The sequence below is a fragment of the Lynx rufus genome, unplaced genomic scaffold (genome assembly GCF_022079265.1).
Source record: "Lynx rufus isolate CCGP_SWC_20201006 ecotype Redwood Valley unplaced genomic scaffold, mLynRuf1.p SCAF_4, whole genome shotgun sequence".
NCBI lineage: Eukaryota > Metazoa > Chordata > Mammalia > Carnivora > Felidae > Lynx > Lynx rufus.
The window spans coordinates 39,328,608-39,352,686 of record NW_025814856.1 but is presented as its reverse complement, the minus strand read 5'-3'; the positions used below and the strand labels follow the sequence as shown (position 1 = coordinate 39,352,686).

General features: G+C 44.6%; 1 protein-coding gene across 1 annotated transcript in view; it reads left to right on the top strand.

Annotated features, from left to right (window-relative positions):
- The window catches only part of RYBP (RING1 and YY1 binding protein), an 81,697-nt gene extending 67,471 nt beyond the window's left edge, over positions 1-14,226 (top strand). Inside the window, exons 3-5 of the mRNA XM_047096480.1 lie at positions 13,114-13,290; positions 13,387-13,485; positions 13,916-14,226. Coding sequence (XP_046952436.1) covers positions 13,114-13,290; positions 13,387-13,485; positions 13,916-14,168 — 529 coding nt within the window. The 3' untranslated portion in view covers positions 14,169-14,226. The remainder of the gene's footprint in view (positions 1-13,113; positions 13,291-13,386; positions 13,486-13,915) is intronic.
- The last annotated feature ends 9,853 nt before the right edge of the window (positions 14,227-24,079 follow it).

Below are 24,079 nucleotides of genomic sequence, written 5' to 3'. Positions count from 1 at the left end.
TGACAACTATAAAGTAATTTGCAGAGTAGATTGGATTGCTGTTGTAAAGTGTTTCTTGGAGAGAGAAAACCTTGGTTCATCATTGGATTTATTTGCATCTGAAAATGTGGTTTGCTTAGAGATTTGTAGTTTCTGTGATTCCTTCTAAATTATTGACATGATTTATAAGGTAATTTCGTATGTCTTTCGCAGCAGGAGAGAGGGGTCATATCATAGTCACTAAACCAACAGTATAGTTTGTAGAATGTACCCCATGATATTTAATCCTTTTTAAAATAAGAGGCTAAATGAGTTACTAACAGCATAAACTGAAAACCTGCCTCTACCTTGAGAACAAATACTCTATGTAGTTGTCTTTATTAAATATTGAATACAGGTGTCTCAGCTAAAGGAACCGTAGAGATCACTTACCTCTAATCTCCTTTGCCAGTGAGGAAACTGAAGTTTAGAGAGGGTAGTACTCACAGTCACCGAGTTAGGTCCCAAAATAAGTACAGAAAGCAAGAAGGGGGAAAGCTTAGGCATCTCACCTGTTAAGTCTTATGATCCGGTTTGTGTGTCATGGAGCACCCCATAAAACACAGAGGACCCTCACCAGTGATCTCGGCCATTGGTATCTGTTATGTCATGTCTTACCAACTCCTTGGATAATGAGCATATATGCATGCACGTCCCAAGTGCACAGCACCCTGCCTCGGCATATGGTAGGCACCAGGAAAAACGTGTTCAGTGAATTTCAAAACAAAAGCCAGAATGCCAGACGTGAAACTGGGAAAGGAGACAGCACAAGGCATGCCATGTCTCTGTCCCTTTATTCAAATGAAGTTTGAGAGGTAGAGGATGCTGGCCCAGAAATTAGGGATTAGATGCCTGTTTGGGCTTTCCTCTAAAGGGGGCTGGTGAAGAGAAGAGTGTTGCTACCACACCTGTAGTCACGTGACCAATGGCTCCGGTGATAGGCTGCCTCCAGTATGAATAGTATTCCCTAAAACACTTACTCAGACCAAATCCTCAGCAAGCAAAAGACCTTTTCAGTCTGAACACTGAAGTCTTTTGCTGTAGAATAAAATTCATGTTGAAAATAATGAATGGAGGTATCAAAAAGAAATTCACTTAGGAACCCTTGCTGGGCTCAGTGACTTGAGCATCTGACTCTTGATTTTGGCTCAGGTCACAATCTCAGTTCTTGAGATTGAGCCCCATCAGGATCTGTGCTGACAGTGCAGAGCCTGCTTGCGATCCTCCCTCCCTCCCTCTCTCTCTCTCTCTCTCTCTCTCTCAAAATAAATAAACATTAAAAAAAGGAGAGATTCAGTTAGCTACCTTCAAAGAAGGTCCAGTTTAAAAACAGTTTAGGAAACATTTTTCCTTATATAAAGTCAACTAGTACATTCTTTGTCAGTGGGCTTGCTTTTGGAAAGATAGCTGTGGGAGATCTAAAGGGCATATTTATTATGGGACATTTACTTAAAATATTTGGATGACCACAATAAAATTGTTATTTTAGGCACCACAGGGGAGAGGAAATGGAAGGAAGCCAGATTTATAGTCTATGGTTGAAATACTTTTAAGCCCACTTCTTGAAAGTTGTTCTGATGTTTAGTAAGTTTAAAATTTTTCTTTATTTTCAAACTGTTTTTTTAACCTGCAGTTGGAGGTAATGTTGCTTTTCATGTTTCTTTTTTGAAGTTTTGCTAAGGAAGATTTTAAGCTTGAGTTATTTTAGAAGTTGCCATCTAAAGAAAGTCTCTTCTTTCTTTGCCTATAATGAAGCAGACTGGCACAGAAAAAAATAATTTGGCATGGTCCTAGGATAGCAGTTCTCAAGCTTTTTGGCCAGAGAATCTCTTGCATTGTTGATAAAATTATTATGGATCCCGAGGAGCTTTCGCATCATGTTGGTTGTATCTATAGATGTTTTCCATATCAGAAATGAAAACTGAGAAATGTTTAGAACACAAAACTATACAGTTGATCCTTGAATAACACGCAGGTGAGAGGCGCCAGTTCCTCGCCCCCCACACACCCCAGAAGTCAAATCTGCATATAACTTTTGACTCCCCCCAGAAAGCAATGACCTACTAATAGCCTGCTATTACCTTCTCTTTCTGTAACATAAACAGTTAACACATTTTATATTACATACTGTATTCCTACAATAAAGTAAGCTAGAGAAAAAACATTATTAAAATCATAAGGAAGAGAAAATACATTTACAGTACTGTATCAGGAGATCTCTGTATAAGTAGACCTGTGTGGTTTAAACTTGTATTGTTCAAGGGTCAGTTGTACAGACATACATTTCATTAGGTGTCAGAGCAGTGATGTTACATGTCATGTAATCTTTGGAAAGTGAATAGGTAAGTGATGTCTTAGAATTGTGGAAGTAAAAGTTACGGAAAATTATTACGGGAATAGTTTTGGCCTTCATAGGTAGATCCTCAAAAAGTTCTAGAGGACCCCCAGGAATCTCTGGATCATGCTTTGAGAACTATGGGGCTAAGATACTCATTGCTCACAGGTTTGCTTATGAAATACAGGTCTTGCTTTCAAGACTCTAAACCATTTGTTGCTCTTTTACCTACTTGAATATGTTTCTGAGTTCTAGAAAAAAAGTTCTGGTGCCTGTACTTAGTGGTGGTTATTTGTAAAGTCATGTGTTTCAGGGCATAAGCGACATTTGAATTTTCAAAACGGCAATTTTTAACCTGGAATAGAACATTGTTGATTCTGCTGCTTATGAATGATGCTTGCGTTCGTTCGTTCTGTTGGAGTCAGCTGTTCCTAACCAAGTTGTGTCTGGTGAGAGTTGGGTAATACTGTAGATATTGCACAGTTGAAGCCTGGTAGCTTCCCCTGAAGGCGTTCTCTTTTAAAAGGAATATTTACAGGGGCGCCTGGGTGGCTCAGTCGGTTGAGCGTCCGACTTCGGCTCAGGTCATGATCTCGCGGTCCGTGAGTTCGAGCCCCGCGTCGGGCTCTGTGCTGACAGTTCGGTGCCTGGAGCCTGTTTCAGATTCTGTGTCTCCCTCTCTCTCTGACCCTCCCCTGTTCATGCTCTGTCTCTCTCTGTCTCAAAAATAAATAAACATAAAAATAAAATAAAAGGAATATCTACAGCCAAAGTGCTCTCTGAAGTATGTAGATATATTGGTAGCCATGTTGATGAGGATGCTTAGTGCTGCTGTGTTGAAGCTAGACAGCATAATTAGCTTTGGGACACCAACTTTTGTGAAAGATATGTGTCTCTGGAATCCTTTTCCTAGGGCAGGGCTTACCAACTTGTCTCACTTGTAAACCTTTATATTTGCCTCCCAGTACCTGAGGAAGGGTGGTAGATACATCTGCAGCTGGAAAAGTAGTGTATATATATTACTTCTAAGGGGAATTATTTTGTTAAGTATTTATACATTCTGTGTGCATGTCCTATGACAAGCTAAGTGAACTTCACCTCGTTTAATCTTCACTTCAGCTCTATTAAATGAGATAGGGCCCCATTCCCTTTTGAGTTACTACTACTGCTGAGCTCTCCAGTAGCAGAGCCTATTAGATAAAGTTATCCTAACTCCAGAGTCCATGCTCTCCTTCTCAGCTGTGAAGACGGCAGAAGGAAAGACAGACAAAGGGGATGGTTTGTTTTCTAAAAAAAAATTTGATAGTTGGAGTCGGAATTGAGAGAAAGTTTGTTTTCTGGTACAGAGTAGAGTGGTTACCCTGTTTCAAGGATGTGTACTGTTGGGAAGGAGTAACCTAAAATGGTAGTAACTGAGACCCCCTGGGTCACTTAGTGCCTCATTCTAAAGGATGAGCCAGAGGATTTGAGAGATTTCATGAAGTCAGATATTTACATGAGAGAGGAAAGAATGGTGTGGGAGAAAAAGAACAGCAAGAAGAGATACTATTTGCAAGGCAGGGAGAAGTTAATAATGCCATACCATGTGTATGATCCTAGCAAAGTAAAGTGATAGTTGACTTTGAAAAGTATCCATATTAGGGATTACCTTGGGGGCTCAGTTGGATGAGCGTCTGACTTCAGCTCAGGTCATGATCACACGGTTTGTGTGTTGGAACCCTGCATCGGGCTCTCTGCTGTCACACAGAGCCTGCCTGGGATCCTCTGGCACCTCCCCCCTGCCCGTCAAAAATAAATAAACATTTTTTTAGAAAAAGATACTTTAAAATTATCCTTATTATGATGGTTGGCTTCAGTGTAGGTCACAAGGTCACATAGGTTTCTTTTCACCCTGGTGCAGCATGGCTGGAGGTTGCGTCAGGAGCAGCTCAGGGGACAGCTAGGGGTACTCATCTTTCAGAGGAGAGCCAGCTAGGTCTAAGGAGTGTTCACATGGGCCTGAACAAGCCAGCGGAAAGGGTACCTTGGTCATTGGGACTAACACCTGGTACAACAAAGTCTTGTATGTCCTGCATCAGAGAGGAATTAGGTTGGAGCTGGTTTCATCTTCCCATGGCTGAACATAATGAATATTTGCACAGTGGTCTGTTAAGATAACCCGTCCTTTAAAATAGTGGCAAACATTGGGGCACCTGGGTGGCTCAGTCGGTTGAGCATCCGACTTCGGCTGAGGCCATGATCTCACAGTTCGTGAGTTTGAGCCCCATGTCGGGCTCTGTGCTGACAGCTCAGAGCCTGGAGCCTGCTTCACATTCTGTGTCCCCGCCCCATCCCTGCCTGTGCTCTGTCTCTGTCTTTCAAAAAATGAATAAACATTAAAAAAAATAAAATAAAATAAAATAGTGGCAAACAAAGCACGTACCTAGGAATTCCCTGGGGTTTTACTTTTAAACCAGATTATCTGCTGTGTTTCTTCATCCGTTATTCTTCATTGGGCCAATTGATCACATTGGTGATTCTTAATAATAATACTGTCCTATAACACTTGAACAAATATGAAAAAGTACAGAGGTTTTTAAGAGATTAAAACCCTTCATTTAAAAAAAGTCTTAGCCTCACATGGTGTAGCTGAAAGATCACCACATGAATAGTCTGGAGATTCCATTTCTCTGGTCTAGTTGTTAATCCTCTCATTTTTAAAAACTGAGAATCTTAGTCTCTAACTTACCTTTTAGAACTGTTAAAGATACAAAGTGAGGCAACAGTTGTTAAAAAAAATATATATATAAGTACACGCAGAGGGGGAAGAGCCCTAAAGGTAGCCTGTTAACTTGAAATCTGTTCTATACATTCGGTGTAATCCGAAAAGGAATAATAAATGGAATATTAACTTTACTCACCAACACGTTATTATCTACACTACTCATACTATTTGCATTCTGCCTGCCCCAACTAAACATCTACGCAGAAAAAGCAAGCCCATATGAATGCGGATTTGACCCACACTAGGGTCTGTCTGCCCGCCTGCCCTTCTCCATAAAGTTTTTCCTAGTAGCTGTTACATTTCTACTGACCTAGAAATCGCACTCCTGCTACCCTTACCCTGAGCCTCTCAAAGAGACAACTTATCAACCGTACTCACCGTGACACTACTATTAATTTCATTTCTGAGCCGCAAGTCTAGCCTATGAACAAATCCAGAAAGGGCTAGAATGAACTGAATATGATAATTAGTTTAAACTAAAACAAATGATTTCGACTCATTAGGCTTGTGATCCTTGGTGTCAAAGCTGGAATTCTAACTTGTGTTCTGTTTGCAGCATTTCTACTTTGGGTTATCTTTGGTATTAAAAAAAAAAAAAAGATACAATGGCTCAAGAGCTGGTAGGTAAAATGAATAGAAAACAGGTTGTTCTTGGGGCGCCTGGGTGGCTCAGTCGGTTGAGTGGCCAGCTTCAGCTCAGGTCATGATCTCACGGTCTGTGAGTTCGAGCCCCGCATCGGGCTCTGTGCTGACAGCCTAGAGCCTGTTTCAGATTCTGTGTCTCCCTCTCTCTGACCCTCCCCCGTTCATGCTCTGTCTCTCTCTCTGTCTCAAAAATAAATAAACGTTAAAAAAAAAATTTTTTTTTTTAATTTTTTTTTTTTTTCAACGTTTATTTATTTTTGGGACAGAGAGAGACAGAGCATGAACGGGGGAGGGGCAGAGAGAGAGGGAGACACAGAATCGGAAGCAGGCTCCAGGCGCTGAGCCATCAGCCCAGAGCCTGACGCGGGGCTCGAACTCACGGACCGCGAGATCGTGACCTGGCTGAAGTCGGACGCTTAACCGACTGCGCCACCCAGGCGCCCCTTTTTTTTTTTTTTTTTTTTTTTTTTTAAAGACAACAGGTTGTTCTTGTAGGGCCTCTTTTCTGTACTAGGCATCAAAGCCAGGGGCCATTAGTGTGTAGTGGCCAGTGTTGTTGACCCAACATGTATATTGCCTTTGCCATAAATACAGACTGCGCTGTGTTCCCAGCTGCTGTGTGTTGTTTTTTTTTGGGGGGGGGCATCATCAATACAAAAATTCAATCACTATGGGTGGTATAGAATCTGTCCTAGCTGGTGTAACAATATGTGTAGGATGACCTTTTGCATGTAAGGACAGGAAAATTGGTCATGTCAAGTTTCCTTTTATATTGCCATGTGGTCCGGGTGCCTGGGTGGCTCAGTTGGTTGAGTGTCTGACTTCGGCTCAGGTCATGATCTTGCGGTTTGTGAGTTCGAGCCCCGCGTCGGGCTCTGTGCTGACAGCTTGGAGCCTGGAGCCTGCTTCAGATTCTGTGTCTCCTCCTCTCTCTGCCTCTCCCCTGCTCATGCTGTCTCTCTCTCTGTCTCAATAATAAACGTTAAAAAAAAAAAAATTGTATTGCCATGTGGTCTCTCATGAAGAATCTTGGGTCCTGATAGAAGTGAGCTAAATGGAAAAGCATTCTCACAGCTGTTAAATCCTAGAAGTTAATAGTTCTTCACCTAGCAGATCACCAAAGCAAGGAAAAGGTTGGGGAGATGTAAATGGCCAGAGAACTCAAGGACTGTATAAGCTCAGTGAAGACGATTTGGCAAGTTTGTAAAGCACCATTTTTTTTTTTGTTGTTTTTTGTTTTGTTTTTTGTTTTGTTTTTTTTTGTTTTTTTAATGGATGAGTTGATTGTCTGATTCCAGAGCCTTTAGGGTATTTTAATTGAAAAGTGAAACACCAGATGGAATTCTCTAAGTTGGCAAAATGCACAAATGATAATTTAGGGAAAGCTGAACATAATCAAGGGAAAGATACAATTTGTTAGAGATTCTTCTTGCTCTTTGTTGCCTGAACCACAAGACGGTGGTTTGTGTTGTTGCTTGTTAGGTAGCTTAGATATAGAGAAGTTTATGAGAAATGAGCGGTAAAATCTCAGGTTCCCCTTGGGGCGCCTGGGTGGCGCAGTCAGTTAAGCGTCCGACTTCAGCCAGGTCACGATCTCGCGGTCCGTGAGTTCGAGCCCCGCGTCAGGCTCTGGGCTGATGGCTCAGAGCCTGGAGCCTGTTTCCGATTCTGTGTCTCCCTCTCTGTCTGCCCCTCCCCCGTTCATGCTCTCTCTCTGTCCCAAAAATAAATAAACGTTGAAAAAAAAAAATTAAAAAAAAAAATCTCAGGTTCCCCTGAGTATACAGGCAAACAAGGAAAAGGGTATATGGTAGAAACACCTCTTAAAAATATGGTTTGTCTTTAAAAAAAAGAAAGAGAAAAAGGTCTGTCTGTGCTTACCCCAGTGACATGAGTACACATACCAGAAACAATTCAGAAAGATTGTTTTGTGCTCTTACTGTGTTCATTTACTCACGTATGTTCAAACTCTGAAAATTTTCCTTGTCTAAAATTAAGGCTGTCCCTAGATGAAGATTTGCTTCACTTTTCATGGAATGGACTTTTCTGAAATATTAGCTGGGTTCTTGTTTTTTGTTTTTAAGAGAGTGCGAGCCCCAGAAAGAGGGAGAGAGAATCTTAAGCAGGCACCACACTCAGCCAGATAATGAAATAAAGAGTCAGATGCTTAACTCACTGAGCCACCCAGACACCCCTGAAATATTAAGCTGTTTTAAAAGCAAATAAGTAGACATGTTTTCCTGATGATGTCTTTTACTGAAATTTCACAGCAGATTTTCATTTGTAAATGTTACTGAGACAGCAACCATAAACCCATAGGGTAATTTTTTTTTTGGTTATAAAAAAGTCTTGAGGAAGATACAGAAAACTTGTTCAGTGTCAGCTTTACTCTTTTTAAAGAAACTAGAACCCGTGTTTACTATATAACACTTCTCCAGTAGTGTTTTTGTTTTATGTTGTTGTTAGTTTATTGGCTTTAGTTCAAGGCTTAGACATCAAAAGCTTAAGCCATATGTTTTGATCTATGTTTCCCACTGTATTTTGAAGGCTATTAATAGTTTATTTTAGGTTTGATAGTTGGAAAACAGATAATTTTGAAGAACCCAGACTCTGCAGCTGCATACTGAAGGATTGACTTTCTGCAACATGTTGAAAGTTCTGCCCACTAAATGTGCTGTCTACACTGTGCATTGTATGACACTTAGAAGATGCAGTGAGCTATGTAAATCTGTGGGAAGTAATGATTTCTCACTGCTCAGCAGTATCACATAATCATGATAGGTGTTCCCTTGTTACTGGGAATGTTCCACAGGCAGTGGAAAGCATTCTTGGTAGTTTCCACTGCCCTTTTCTCTTCCCTTAGGGACAACCAAGTAGTCCTCTTGCCACAATGAGGATGACGAGGCTAATGAGGCTCCTGGCATTGTCAGTGAGTTGTGTAGCTCAACGGATTGACCTGAGGTTTTCATCCCTAGTACCTCAGGCCCAAGTCACACACACACACACACACACACACACACACACACACTCTCTCTCTCTCTCTCTCTCTCTCTCTCTCTCTCTCTCTCACACACACACACACACACACACACACACACACACACACACGTAGACAAGTCTGGGCTATTTAAGGCAGAGAGACTCTTTTGAGGTTACCTTCAAAATAGGAATCCACCAAGAGTCCAGATGGATTTGGGTTAAAAATCCCAGCTCAGCCACTTAATTGTTAGCCTTAGACAAGTTTATCTTTCTGGTCCTCAATCTTCTTAATTTGTAATTTGGAGACAGTCAGTTCTTCCTAGAGTTGTGCTAAATCTAGCTTCACGTTGTGCCTGTCTTGTGATGGCTGGGAAATGGATCTGCCTCTGCTACTCCAGGCACTTCGCCGTGTCTAGTCTAGAGAGGCTGGGGTGGCCTCACTGGAGTGAGGTGGGTGCAGCTCTTATGGAGATGGGGCGTCCCCATTGTCCCACATGCAGTCAGAGCATAAGCCTAGGAACCAGAGGGGACAGATGGCAGGAGCTGCCCGAGTAGTGCTGACGGGGTGGCACTTTTATTTGGCAGGTACACACTGGTGGGCCTTCTGGTCTTCTTAACCTTCCCCTTGCAAAAAAGTTGGCTTTCCTTTTTGAACCAGTAAGTATTGGTATGCACTTGATTGAGACCTGGCTGTCTCAGGAGAACATGTGACTCTTGGTCTTGGGGTTGTGAGTTTGAGCCCCATGTTGGGTGTAGAGATTACTTAAAAATCAAATCTTTTAAAAATTGGCTAGGTTTATTTCCTACATCCTCTGTACCCTGATCTTAGAAATTCTATGGGACTTGTTGGAGAGAGAGAGTTTGAAAAAGCTGCGATAGTAATTTTTTTTTTTTTTGGCAATAGTAATTTCAATAATAAATATTCCTCAGTTTTGGAGGGTTTTTTGTGAGGAGGGGGTCAGGTAACAACTGAGGAGTTAGGTTGTGACTTTGGAAATGGGTGACATAAAACACAGTAATACCTTCGAAACAACACAAATGTCTTTAGCAGACATCCCCTATTCCTTGCTTATTTGCTTATTATCAGATCACAAATAGCCTTGGGTCCTTGTCGTTTTCTGAGCTTGTGGCTTGGTTAACCATTGGCGGAGAGCGGTATTCACTCTTCTAGTCAGACATTCATTTTCTTAGGAGCAGGTACAAGCCATCACATGGCTGTGCATGTGTGCTGTGTATTAGGAATCACAGCTGATTTTTACCTTAGGTATATATAGATTTTTTCCTGTAGATAGTGAATCATGGTTTGCATGTGCTGAAGAATTTAGACCATGCATTTTGCTGAAGTCTTAGGGAATGCTTATCTGGCACAGAAACACACCGCAGGCACCTCACCTGTTGTCCACAGTCTGCCTGGAGCCTTGGCAAGCCGGCCTCGTTTCGGGGTACTCCGTCCTCTTCACGCGTGATGTCTGGCTGCCTCACAGCTTCTTATGGTCCCCCCACTCATGCCCTTAAGGGCCATTCGTGAGATACAAGTAGCTTTCTTTTTGATGGTAGCTACACTTGGGGTGAGTACAGCATATAGAGTTGTTGAATCACCTGAAACTAATGTAACCTGGTATGTCATCTGTACTCAAAAGAAGCAATTTCCTTTTCTCACCGCTCATCATTAGCTCTCGTTTCTGCTAATGTTAGTGCCTGCTACTCACTGAACCGGGCACTGCTTCTAAGGTCCCTGGTTTCTGAATCTCTTCTCTGACTTCTTATTCCTGAATTTTGCCCATAACCCCCATTTACTTAGCATCCCTTTCCTGCTTCAGAAGAATGTGTCCCCATTCCTTTCCCAGGACTTGTCTTGATTGTACTGTCTCTCCTTTACCCCATGAATTAACCTCTCTTGCCTGCCTCCGGTCTGTTTCAGCATACAGCATGATTTAAGTCTTCTTTTCCTATAGCAGTCTCAAACCCTGCTTACCCCTTTCCACAATGGCCAGGGCCGTGCTCACTTTTGCACCACAGTTCTCAGAAGGGTTCCTATTGGCCATCTCTGTAGTAGTGCGCTGACCTTCCGTTCATCTTCGCAGCCCTTGATCCCATGTGGCTTGTTCTCCTGGTGGTCGGCATTGACCTCCTTCTGGTTATCGAAGCTTGGGCCCTCTTGTTCATCCTCATTTTACTTTGTCTTTGCTATGTTCGTTTATTCTTTATTCATCCAGTAGATAACTTTATTGAGCACCTGTCACTGTGCTGAATGACATGGTGACAAGAATGATTAAGATGTGAGGTTGCCACTGAGGGGTGTACAGTTGACTGGCAATCACAGTACAGCGTTGTAAGTGACAGAACTTTGTAGACTGTTCTAGAATGAGACAGGCACCTCTAACTCGGATTGGATGGGCCTGGTGATTTGGCTGGCAGTTAACCTTTTATTCCTTCCCTGTGGAATGTTCTCTTAGACTGATGTCCGGGTGTCCTTTCATGTTCTTGCACGTCAGACTTCTCTGGAATAAAATGAATGTGCTGGCTTAATTGAAATTCTCTTTCAAGGTGTAGTTTTTTCATAGTTTTTATGGTTTATTCACAGTATTAACTCTGGCTGACTTATTTTGATACCAGAGTATTGTTTAGTGTGTGGCATTTTGTTTCACCTGAATTAAACTGGTAATCCCTTTAGACAGCTGATCTGTTTGGATCCCCAGTGAGTGCTTGGGAAATGTTTGTGGTGGTGATGATCTTCTTTGTAAGAAGAAAGATCGTGCTTGCTCTTTGAAGGAGTAGAATGTGTTAGCATGGCTGCTGCTGCCTTTCTCAGAACCTGTGGAAAAAGAAAGTTACTTCCATACGGGATCTTCTGGGGGCTTAGAGTTAAGTACCTTCCTCCCTTTCTCTAGAGGTACTTCACGTCTGCGTTTGCATCTCTTACCACTGACAATATTGTGGTCCAGGCTGAGGTGTACCTGTGACTGGGTTTTGTGGTGACCACCCATGACCAAGGCCTATGTTGCTAGAGACTGATAGGAAGTTTGCTCTGAGATTATACCTTTGTTGGTACGTTTTCTGGTAAAGCCACCCTACCACCGAACAAGTACTGAAACGCTCAGAGCAAACCCAGTGCCTTCCACGCTCAGGCTCACCTTGGGGAACTCGCAGGAGTGAGCTGACTGTCTCCTCCTTGTGCTGCTTTCCTCCTCATCTACGCCACACCAGCCCTCAGAAGCTCCAGGAATTAGGGGTTCAGCATGTCAGGTATCTAGCAACTGTTTTCCTGCCCAAAAATGGCAGAATTACTTAAGAAGGAAGCTTCCCCCCACCCACATTTGTTTCACTCCCCCCCCCCCCCCAGGCTTCCCAGTGATGAGCTAGACCTAGTGTGGCTGGTTATTTTTCCCCAGCCCTCTTCTCCATCCTGGGGACCGAGAGGGAGATGTAGGGTCTGAAGGTGATGGTTACATTGTGGCAGCTGGTCATTTCACCTTATTAACGACCCACCTGGAGGTGTTTGTTTCCTACCTTGTTCTTGGAGAAGTTACTATATTGCAAATGGCGATCTATTATATTATAAATGGAGATCTAGATGGGAAATGTTTGAAAATTAATATTGTATAGAAATAACGCATAGGCTCTTCTGTCTCCCTTTCCCATTTGGGTCTGAATGCTCCTGCATTGTGCAAAGTGTTTGGCAGCACTTAGATTTTGTAAACAATAGTGTTAAGAGCCGGTGTCAGTTGGAGATTGGCGCGGACATAATGGTTGATGGCACAATGAATGTATCACTTGTCTGAGGTTTTTTTATAGTGACTTTCAGTCTTTCACTCCCCTTGGGAGCTAGTATGAACCACAGTTACCTTTTATTGCTCTATATGTGTTGTCCATGCCAATCACAGAGCTGCAGGGGAGCAGACCGAGTTGGAATAATTAGATTGAGGAGTGAATGTCACACTTCTAATTTCATTCTCCTTTCAAGGGATTACCAGTGTCCATTTAATAAAATGAGATTAACCCTCTGCAGCAGGAGTATTTGAAAGCTGTCAGTCAGTATAATCTTGACAGCTCAAAAGAAGAAGTGCTCTCTGCACTCTTAGAAACAGTGTCATGTTTTATGGGCCGAAAGACTTTTTCTGCAAAGGGATGTGTCTGTGTGAGCACATGTGTGTGTGTCGTTAAAGGCAGACATGCAGGAGGTGGATCTGAAAGAGGAAGAGGGTTCTACCTATTGCGTAGGAGCAGTAACGGAGAAATAACAAGTAGTGTAGTTTGCACTTGCCAGACACCGGTCATAAAATACTTTGAGAGATTGTAAGACCAAAGCAAAAAAAAAGTGAGAGAAATAATACAAAGCAAATAGTGACGTGTCTTTCCTTAAACGTTTTAGAAAACCTCGGATCAATTCTCAGCTGGTGGCGCAGCAAGTGGCGCAGCAGTACGCCACCCCGCCGCCCCCGAAGAAGGAAAAGAAGGAGAAGGTGGAGAAGCAAGACAAAGAGAAACCTGAGAAAGATAAGGAAATCAGTCCTAGTGTTACCAAGAAAAATACCAACAAGAAAACAAAGTAAGTTCCCAGCCCACTCTGCACAGTTCTGTTATTTTGCCGGTGAACTCTAGCCCTGTTTTAAATGCCTCTTTTTGTTTCCGCCCCGCCCCCCAGACCAAAGTCCGATATTCTGAAAGATCCTCCTAGTGAAGCAAACAGTATACAGTCTGCAAATGCTACAACAAAGACCAGTGAAACGAATCACACCTCAAGGTATTTGAAGCTAGATTGAAACACAGCATTGCTGCTCTGATTTACTTTGTCCCGGTCCAGAACCCAGGGCAGGTTTTGTGCCTGTGAGCTTGCAAGCTAAGAAGGGGTGGGGGCAGGAGCTAGGTGTGGGCCTGTTCACTCGGAAAACACACGTGTAAATATGTGGGTTTCTTCTGTATCACTGTGCCGACAACAGGAGAAAGATCAACCGATGATAATTTTGCATTGGTCCAAAAGCTTGGTTTAACCGGTGGTGGTTTCTGTCGCTAAAAGTTAATCAGACTTTGCTGGAAGCTCTTGGTGTGTGTGGTGGCGATTTAGACCCCTTGCCACCCACGGTGGCGTGAGGTCCGTGTGTATATTGATGGAGAAGTTGCTTTGAATCCATAGCTTATATTTAATTGGCTGTTCCCCGGGGTGTTGCTTTCAGGCCCCGGCTGAAAAACGTGGACAGGAGCACCGCACAGCAGTTGGCAGTGACTGTGGGCAACGTCACCGTCATTATCACAGACTTTAAGGAAAAGACTCGCTCCTCCTCGACCTCCTCATCCACAGTGACCTCCAGTGCAGGGTCAGAACAGCAGAACCAGAGCAGCTCGGGGTCAGAGAGCACAGACAAGGGCTCCTCCCGTTCCTCCACGCCAAAGGGCGATATGTCAGCAGTAAATGATGAATCTTTCTGAAATTGCACATGGAATTGTGAAAACTATGAATCAGGGTATGAAATTCAAATCCTCCACCTGCCCATGCTGCTTGCACCCCCTGGAGAATCTTCTGTGGACATCGGCCTCTTAGTGAAGCTGCCAGGATGATTTCTGCTTGCCATGGGCATCTGGCCACCAAGGAATTTCGCACCCTGACGATTACTCTTGACACTTTTATGTATTCCATTGTTTTATATGATTTTCCTAACAATCATTTATAATTGGATGTGCTCCTGAATCTACTTTTTATAAAAAAAAAAAAAATCTGCTGTGCACAATTTTCCATGTACATGACAACTGGTTTTTTGTTTTTGTTTTGTTGGGGGGGCGGTGGGGGGCTGGGTGGGGGAGGGAACTTTTATTTATTGTGTTCACAGACTCCATCCTTTCAGCATATCCTTTTAAGTTTAGTTCTTTCTTCCAGTTATACTATGTACTATCAGTTTTGATATAACTATATATATATAAATATAAAATTATATATAAAGGGTTATTTGAAACCAATCCATGGCAACGCTGGTGCTTGATACACTGTGAAGTGAATACAACATTGAACAGTTACAGATCTGGGACAGTCCCTTCTAGGAAAGTGCTGAAATTAAATTAAAATCAGTCCTACATGAAGTATGTTCCAACCCACGTGGGAACTTGACTCTCATCTGTCTAAAGAGTACTGGACGATATAAAAATATATATTTTTTACACAATGTGATCTCAGATTTCAAGACTGCTCCAGATAGCCTGCATTTGCAATGGAATAACTGACAAATCACAAATGGTTTAGTTGGGAGGGCTTTGAAGACGATTCAAAAGTAACTAAACTAGCTCCAGAATGCCAAGTATTCGTGTAAGTTCCGGTTACATGTTAGCATTGCTGTTCTTACATAAGCACTCATGAAAATATGGTATTCTGTAACTCGAATTCCATCCATTTTCCAGACCTCCACTCATGTCTGAGGTAAATCTCTTAGTTTCAGGACTGAAACTGTCTAACCTATATTTTTGGTCCATACAAGAAGCAACTCCCTATTACCACTTTGCACGTGACATTGCAGTCATGGTTTTTGTAATTGAAGTTGGTTTGCCTTGTGTCCTCTCCTTTTCCTTACCCTGCCAATTTAGTTTATGAGAATTCTTCTTCCTTCTTAAAACCTACTCATTTGTTTTTGACTGAACCAACGTTCTCAAACGCACATCCAGTCCCGACATGGAGTATTTACAGTGTTTAGAGACATTTCTTGATTCCCTGCTGTGGGAACGTGGTGAATGGTTTAAGCATTAGCAGCCAGAATTGCAGGGAAAGTTCAGACTTCCTGCGAGCGTGTGATCTTTGTCTTTTTCAACATTTCTGTTCCCTCATTTTTCACTGTCTTGCAAAAACAAAACAAAAAACAAAGACCACTAACATGATTCCACCCCCTCCTTGTTTTTCAAATGTGTTGTTTTGCTTGGTTTGGATTTCGGGTCTCTTGCGTTTGACTCTTACGTTCATATCCACGCGGTCTGTAGGCTTCAGAGTCATTTCAAACATGGGAACTTGGTGTCACCTTCCTTTATTTGATCATACTGAAGGACTCACGGGAGGGCAGATTTGTGATGAAGTGCCACGTTGTGGGGTGAAAAACCTGGTTTGCTTAAGAACAGAAGTACCTGTCTATGGAGGCAACGAGTAAAGAAACAATTAACAGCTTGATTTGAGTAGCCAAGAGGAAAGGTTCCTTTCACATTTACATTAAAACTATTCGGTAGTCACTGGTGTGCCGTAATTTAAATTCCGTCCTCAAAGGTGTAGGCTGTAAAGCAGTGCTATTTGTTGCTGTGCTCCTATTCTCAAATGCATGGACAATTGTTCCCCTCTTTTTAAAATGATGCTTGTATCTGGGATGCAAGCTATGTTCTCTTTTTAAATACATTTTTAAAGTATTTATTAATGAACCAAAGGAAATCAGATGCTTTCTGTAAGCATCAGAATATATAATCCATAGTGATTTGACTATGAATTTTAAATCCACGTTTTAATATTAGTGGGATATTGCAAAGACATTCCTTCTAAAGTTTTAATATTCCTTTTATTAAGGGTCTCAGGGAGGGTAAATTAGTCAGCCATATTTATTTTCCAGAGATGTAAGGAATTGCTACGTTTTCTAATTACCTTTTTAAGAAAATTTAAATGCCACCAAACTCGTGGGTTGCACTGCTTTTTGAACCAATAAGTGTTGGTATGCACTTTGTTCAGAAACACTGTGTACTTTCTCAAAATTCGTTTCATGTAAAGTGATTGGACCCCTAGATTAGTGGAAAGAGCTGATGAACCAGCTACTCATAGGCTGCTAATTAATTCATCGCCAGTGTCTTGGTTTTTCAGTTTTGCCTCCGTGATAAAGAATAGAGGAAAGGATTGGGAGGGGTGAAGGCAGGGAGGGTTGCTTTCAAACAGGTGAGGTGAAATTGGCATTTTGCTAGAAACTGCAGCTAACACTGGGACTTCTCGACAGTCACATGCCGTTGGGCCAGTCCTCCAGCTGCTGTGGTGTATCCTGTTGAGGTAGTGAAGTGGTGGGGACTCTACACTTTTAATTTCCGAAATTGAAGACATCCCTCAGGCATGTATTCTGGAAATGGAATTCCTATAACTTCTGCATTTGCAGTTTGCCCTACAACTAGTAGGCAGCGCATAAAAACACTAGTGTAGTTTATAAAGATATATATTAAAAGAGGACCAGAAATACTTGGTATTCAGTGGCACAGTAAGCAGGTTATAAAAACAAAACAAACAAAAGCACAGTGTTACGCTTGCAAGTTTCCATTTGTTTTCATACCACACGCTCTATCACACTCGTGCGTGCGCACACACGACAGAGCTTCCCCAGCGTGCTCTGCTTGAGTCATGCAGTTTAAAAAAAAAAAAAGGGAAAGACATCTTGACACCCACAAAATATTCTGATCAAACCTTTCAGTTTCAATCTGGATCTTTAAAAACATTGGCAGAAGCTTCTGTGAGTTTAGTTCCACTAAGATGTCTCACCTGCCTTATCAAGACCATTCTCAGTCTACTTTTTTAAGCTACCGTATCTTAAATTATTGAAAATTTATTAATTGCTGAATATATAATAACCTTTGCTTGTATGTAACCGAAAATGGTTTAAGAGCCAACATTTAGAGTATGACAATGGAGCTGAACAGTTTTTAATGCGCAAGCAGTTCTGTTCTTGTGTATGACTTGTAACCTTAATTTACTGTGTAAAGATGGTTACATTATTTCCTTAGCTTTGTTTGTTGGAGACAAATAGAGAATGCTTGTTAAGTATGTCAAAACATAATCTTATCTTGTGAATTTTTGTTAATGTATTATACGAGCTATATTTTTCATTTGCCCAGAAAGACAGCTTGTATAACGCTTTTGGAAGTTTCTGCTCTGTAACGTCTTTAGAGCTGACAGTCTGTTAGGTTTGTTTTTTTCTTCATGCTAAAGTGTCAGTTGGTGGTTTTGTGAACTGGTCAGAAATTCACAGGTCTTAAATGTTTTGGGGAAATTTATATTGGACACTGCTCTTTGTCTAGCAAATAAAAGATGTTAATATATTCCTGTTACTGGCATGTGCACGACTATGTTATTAGAAGCCACTTTATCATTTTCCTGCTTTAAATAGAAATGTCTATTTATGAATTCTGCTTGTAGTTTTTTCACAAATAAAATAGTAAAATTTACACTGAAATCTTTATTTCCTTGTGTATAGATTTTAGCCTTAGGAAAATGGTTCCATTTTGTACTTGGATTTTTAGCTCGCGGGTTATTTCCAATGGGAACAGGAGGCCAAGAGCGCAAGTTGGTTTAGGTGTGCATATCTCAAAGCTGCAACAGCAAACCTAACTGAACAAAAAGAACGTCCAGATTTGGGAAGAAAACCATCTTAATGTGTCTAAGCTCATCCTTTGAGATCGGTTATAGCGATTTAAAAAGAGATGGTGGCTGACAACGGTCAGTTCGGTGGCTCGCCGCAAACTGTCAGAAGACAACCCATTTCTGGCCAACTGCAGTTAGGTAAATTGTGACTCTGATGTAAACGAAGTGCAGTGTCAGACCTGAAGGCCACACACACAAAGCTTGCCGCGTGCTAGGGAGACCACTGCTGAGTGGCCGCAGCGGTCGCTGTGCCCTTCCAGAGGATACGAAAACCACTTGAAACGCTTCAGGATGCACCCGATTACTCTTCTTTGTCCTGAGTTTGCACTTGGACTAGCACTGAAAGGAACACGGTGTAAAATGGTGCAGGACCCCCAACTGGAAAATGGGTTCGTCCTGACGAAAGGAAACTAAGAAAGCTGCGTTCTCCTTGGTCCTTAATTGCCGGTATGGAGTCGTCACCCGAGTCTGGCTCCTCAGAAGTCTCGGAAAGGATCTGGAAGGATGTAAGGGCAGGGATCAGATGGCGTCTCCTGTTTCCCAGCGGCTATTGTGGCTATAGACAGGCGATTGGTTGTACCCCCTACCTCTCTGCTTTCTTTGGTGTCTGAGGAGTCCTGCGTGAGGGTCCCCGCTGCTGGTGGCCCTGGCTCCACCCTTTGAGGAGGATGGCAGCTGCCTCGCATAGATAGAGACGTACAGCAAGAAGTTGGATCCTTTCTGGCCGTAAGGACAAGAGGGAAGGGAGACAATGGCTCCTTCCCTCTTGTCCTCGGCTAAACGCCGTGTCGACGCGTCCAGACCCCCACTGAGGAACACCGTGGCTGGGGTGTGACACCGACATGGTATAGATCCTGGCTGAATTCATCCTGGTCAAGGATAGGATGATCCCTGAAGCCGGAAGGCACCCAGGCTTATGCTCTGCTTTCACAATCCTGTGACGTGGCAACCGGCCAGCCTCTGCCTGGGGCAGCAAGGAGATGAGGGGTGTCAGGGAGGCCTTTGGTCTGTCTCGTCCCTGATCTCCGAGCGGTTCTGAAGAGCTACTCCGAAACCTTAACATCCCGGGAAGGAAAGGTTCAGAACCATCCTCTTGATCAAGGTCCTGCTTGTTAATTGTCAAAGAAGCCAAGGTCTGTTCTGGCCGCTCCTAATAGTGTTTGTCAGGAAGGTGCAGTCTTTTCCCTAGCAGTTGGGAGTTCTGTGAAGTGCAATAGACACGGACCACTGAATACTGCAGGGGAGGCTCTGATTTTTCTAGAAAAGGTCATAGGACATGTCTGGAAAGATAGAGGAAGGGGCTCAGGTCAGGGCAGACCCTGAAGCGAAAGTAGATATCCAGGTGTCATGTTCTGCCTGGGAAACCTGCCTTCTCTCCAGGCATTCATCACAAGGCTGCGACGGGGGCTCACTGTAGGGCACCTGGTGACTGGGTGTTTCTAGTCCCAATGACAGATCCAGTGCTTTGCCAGAACACAGCTAAGCGTGTTACCCGTGTTACAACACAGGTTAAGCGCGTGGATGCAGACTGAAATTGGCCCCCTCCTGCCGGTGCTTTTGACCTAGACCTGGCATTCAAGTGACCACACCCCCACCTGTTCCCCCATCTGGAGCTGTGCCAGACCTCACTAATCACTCACAGTACTCTCTTTTCAGCTGAATTCAGACTCCAAAGCCTCAACACAGCTCTACAGTCTTGTGACCCCGTGTTCCTGTGTGGTAAAACTCATTTTCCATTCCTTCCCTGGACCAAACCCATCCAAAGCAACTGGGGGACCCTACAAGGCTGACTTAGTCAACTCTTCCGTTGTGGAGCCCTCCCTGGGGCCATAGGGATTCTCAATGGAAGGCTGGCTGAGAGACTTGAAGGAGTCCGGAAAGAAGGAAACTAAATATCCAACACCAACTTTTCGAAAACCTCCGCTTTCCTGTTTAAAATGGGACCAGAGGAGGCGGCCAGTGCCAAGCATTGTAGCTTTAAATGCCAGACCCAAAGGCCTGCTGGCAGTGATGGGTGTAGCCATGTAGGCCAGACCAGGACCTGCCCAGGCTGTCGCACCGGTTCTGCCAACCCCAGGGACTCTCAAATAACAGGGCAAAACACCAAACGGATGTGATTCCTGGAAACAGCAAGGCTCATGCTGGGAGTCAGAGCTGTGGAAGGCTCCCACCTCTACCTGACTTTGTGGGTGACTGTGGGCAAGTCAGCCTTCCTAGGCTCATTTTCCTCATCTCAGAAACAAACACTACTCTGCCCAGGTCTCCGCTCCCCACCCCCCCAGGGTTGCTTCTATTTTGTCGTGGTTTTAATAAGTGGGACAACTTTATTTCCTGGACGTTCGCTATAATGCTTCACTGATGGCAACACTGGGAATGAGAAAGGTTTGGTTTGTGATTGTTTTATCTTGTTTTTATATTTTATGTTATATACCTGCCCCCCCCACCCCTCCCCCGGCCTTGGCCCAGAGCAATTGGGCAAAGGCCACATGTAAATCAAGTCCGGTGGTATTTTTGACAGCTGCTTGGTGTTTCTGTATCTACACACAGTGTTACAATGAATATGGCTTCTCTTCATTAAAAGTTTGATTTTTTTAAATGATGTTCGCTGTCCTGTTATTACCAAAAAAGAAGTTTAGAGCCAGTGGGAGAATTAGAGAGCCACAGGGTGCCTGGCATCACGACACAGTAGGAGATTACTAAGCATCGGTTGTGGATTACACACACATATGTTGTACCTGCGTGCATATGTGTCTATACGTGTGTATGTCGTAAGTGTGTACGCACATGTGTACTGATGGGGAGTGGGGCTTTTCATTCGTGCATAAATGTCACGAGCTCCTGGCACAGAGAAGTTTGAGCTACGATCCATTAGATCGGCCCCAAATATGCTCATGGAGAGTGAATTGTAGATGAGAACCATTTTTTCAGCCTGAGTAATTCAGCCATCACAGCAGCCCCAGAAGGAGGAGAGCTCCGTGCAGGGGAGCAAGGCAGATATATAAATTGTATTCATTGCCTCTTCACGTTTAAAGAAATTTGTACCCGTTTGGAGAAGTCTACAGTAGAGTTATCTCATTGGCTGGAATTATAACAGTCTGCCAGAGTGGAAAATGTGTGAAGGGGAGGTATTCCCAAGAGGCAAGACCCTCTAATAAATGGTACTGTAACGTTCCAAGTGACTCCTGTGTGCAGAGATCATCCTGACAATGCAAACAAATAGACTAATAAGAGGGAGAATTGCCAGCACCTCCATTCATCCCGAAGCCATCAGCAGCCACTGGTGGATGGAGGGGCCAGCTTGCCTGTGTGGCCGGCGAGACGTGGGGACCACTTCGGTGGCTGCTGAGCAGAGGCCGAGGGCCGACAACGCCTGGGCTTGCTACTCTTCCGTAGAAGCCCCGTGAATCCCTAGTGGGGATTTACCCTCGAAGAGCACTGTGTACACCAGGAACAGCGGGTGTGAGTGGCGGGTCCTGGGAACCACAGTTGCGTGGGACCCTTTTTTATGTTCCCAGCTCTGTGACAATCCCTCACTTCATCCTGACTCTGTAAATCCCTTCTGCGCAACATGGAGCGACATCACCGTAGCAAAATTTATTTACATAGCAAGAACACACTTTCTTGGTACTGTGTTTAGCGCCTAGTATTAACTCACTTAATCCGCACAGAAACATTATGGAATATAGTCAGGATGGGCACACGACAGCCCGTGGGCCACATCCTTCCCCACTGCCTGTATTTGTACAGCCCATGAGTTCAGAATGGATTTTACATTTTTAAGTGGTTGAAAGAAATTTTTAAAGAATGATATTTGTGATGCAAAATATATGAAATTCAGATTTCAGCATCTATAAATAAAGTTTTATTGGCACACAGCCACACCCGTTCGTTCACGTGCTGTCTGTGGCTGCTTTCCTGCTACAAAGGCAGAGTGGAATTGTTGCAGTGGAGACCGTGTGGGCCACAGAGCCTAAAATATTTATTATCTGGCCCCTCGGAGAAAAAAATGTACTGCTTCCTGGAATACACTGCCGTCTGTCACATTCTATGAGGTAAGCACTGACATAGCCCTCAGTGTCTAGAAGGGTTACTGGCAGTCTGTGCTGGATAAATGGTTGTGGAATGAAGAAATCGCTGCCTGCCTGTTTTACAAATGAGGCAACTGGAGCACGGAGATCTTAAGGAACTTGCCCAAGGCCACCCAGCTAGTAAGTGGAGGAATTGGGATTTGAATCAAGGCTAATTCAGAGTTTAGTCTTCAAGAGGCTGAATGGGCAGCTTCCTCCAAAGTATGTTCCTTGAACTCGAGTTAGGCCAGATGCCTGGCTGTGGCCAAATACATTTGGTTGAAGTCCTGTTTAATACAGAAGCCCTCTTGGAGTTTCACAGTGATCATTAGTATATCAAAGGCTCTGAGAAGTCCTGCTGGAAAGAAACCCATTTCACTTTCTTTAATATGGTGTTTTAAAAATGTATTCCACCAACTAACATAACTCTGGGGGGAGCGTTTGTGAAAAGACTGTAGTTAAGACCTACTGGGCCTCTCTGTGGCCGTTAGAAAATGATTGAGCCTCTCTGAACCTTGGCTTCTTTCTCTGGAGAACGGTAACACAAAGGTCTCGTGAGCTAGAGTTCCCGGCTCCTCCTAGATACCTACAAAATCTCAGTTCCCTGCTCCACAGGGTGACTCCGTATCCTGCACACCCGCCATTTCCTACCTTTGAGGCCACGTGCGGACCACAGTAGCTTTGCAAAGGGGTGGCTCGCGTCACCTCCCGGTGCCCATGAGTTACAAGGATAGGACCATTCAGAGCCATAACAGGGAGCCCCCACCGCAGGAGAGAGAAGCCGACGGGAGAGCGGGCTCCAGCCAGTGCGAGCCAGCAGCGTGGCCCAGGCCCTGGCCAGCCCGTGCGCTCCGCCTCGGAGGTTTCTCCTCCGACCCATTCTGAGCAGATCTAAAGGTGCGCCCTGGCTGTCAGCTGGACTCTGGATTCCGCTCTCATCTCAGTCACACTCCTGCTTGCGTGAGTCGTTCTTGACTCCCCCGACGCCGGAAGCCTTTGTTCCCGGCAGCAGGTGAGGCTTCCGCGGCCTCTTGACATGACCGTCCACTTCGGGAGTCTGAGAAAGTCCCCTCCGCCCGCATCCCAGACATCTGAAGATGCGGCTTAGTAGAGTCCGCTGCCGCGAAGGAGGGCTGTGGGGGCTCCCGGCCTGCGGGAGGCTGCCGCGCCAGGGGCCCCGGGGGCAAGCGGACAGGCCGCGAATGGGACCAGGGAGGGGGGCCGGGGTGGCGGAAGGGGTCGGGAGAACGGGGTGGGGATTGATCCGGGGATGGGGAAGGTGGGGGGACGGGAAAGGGGCCCGGGACAGGACTGGGGACGGAGAAGGGGAAGGGGGCAGGGAAAGGGTGGAGCCGGAGAGGCCAGTGGGCTCGCAGGAGCGGCCGGACCGCAGTGTCCTCGTCCGAAGCGTGGAGCGGCGAAGTCCTCCGGCCGCGTGTTTAAGAATGAAGCGCAAGAACTGGCGGACTCGCTGCCGGGTGGGCGCACCCCTCTTTCTGCCCGGAGGGCCCGCCACTTCCCGCCGCCGCCAGGGCCTGCAGCCTCGTTCGGGAGGGGAGGGGGAGGGGTGGAGGCACAGCGGGCAGAGCGCGGGTGGCGGGGCCCAGCAGTTAGTTGGCAGATAGGGCCTGAGGCCCTCCCACGCACGCTCCTGAGCGCCCCTAAAAGCATGCAACCAACCGTGTGAACTGCTCCGTGGACACCAGCACTGACCAAAGGACCTAGTTCCAAGACAGCAATCTAGCTGCAAGCCTCACCCCCTTCCCGGAGTCCTCCCCACAGGGAAGATTCTGGCTTCGCCTTCTAACCCTTCTAACGCTTGGAGAACAGCCTCTCCCATTTCAGGGCCACCGGTAGAGCTGGGGCGGGCATCCCAAGAGGCAGCAGGCCCTTTGTGGGGAGCCCAGTTGGGGGCCAGC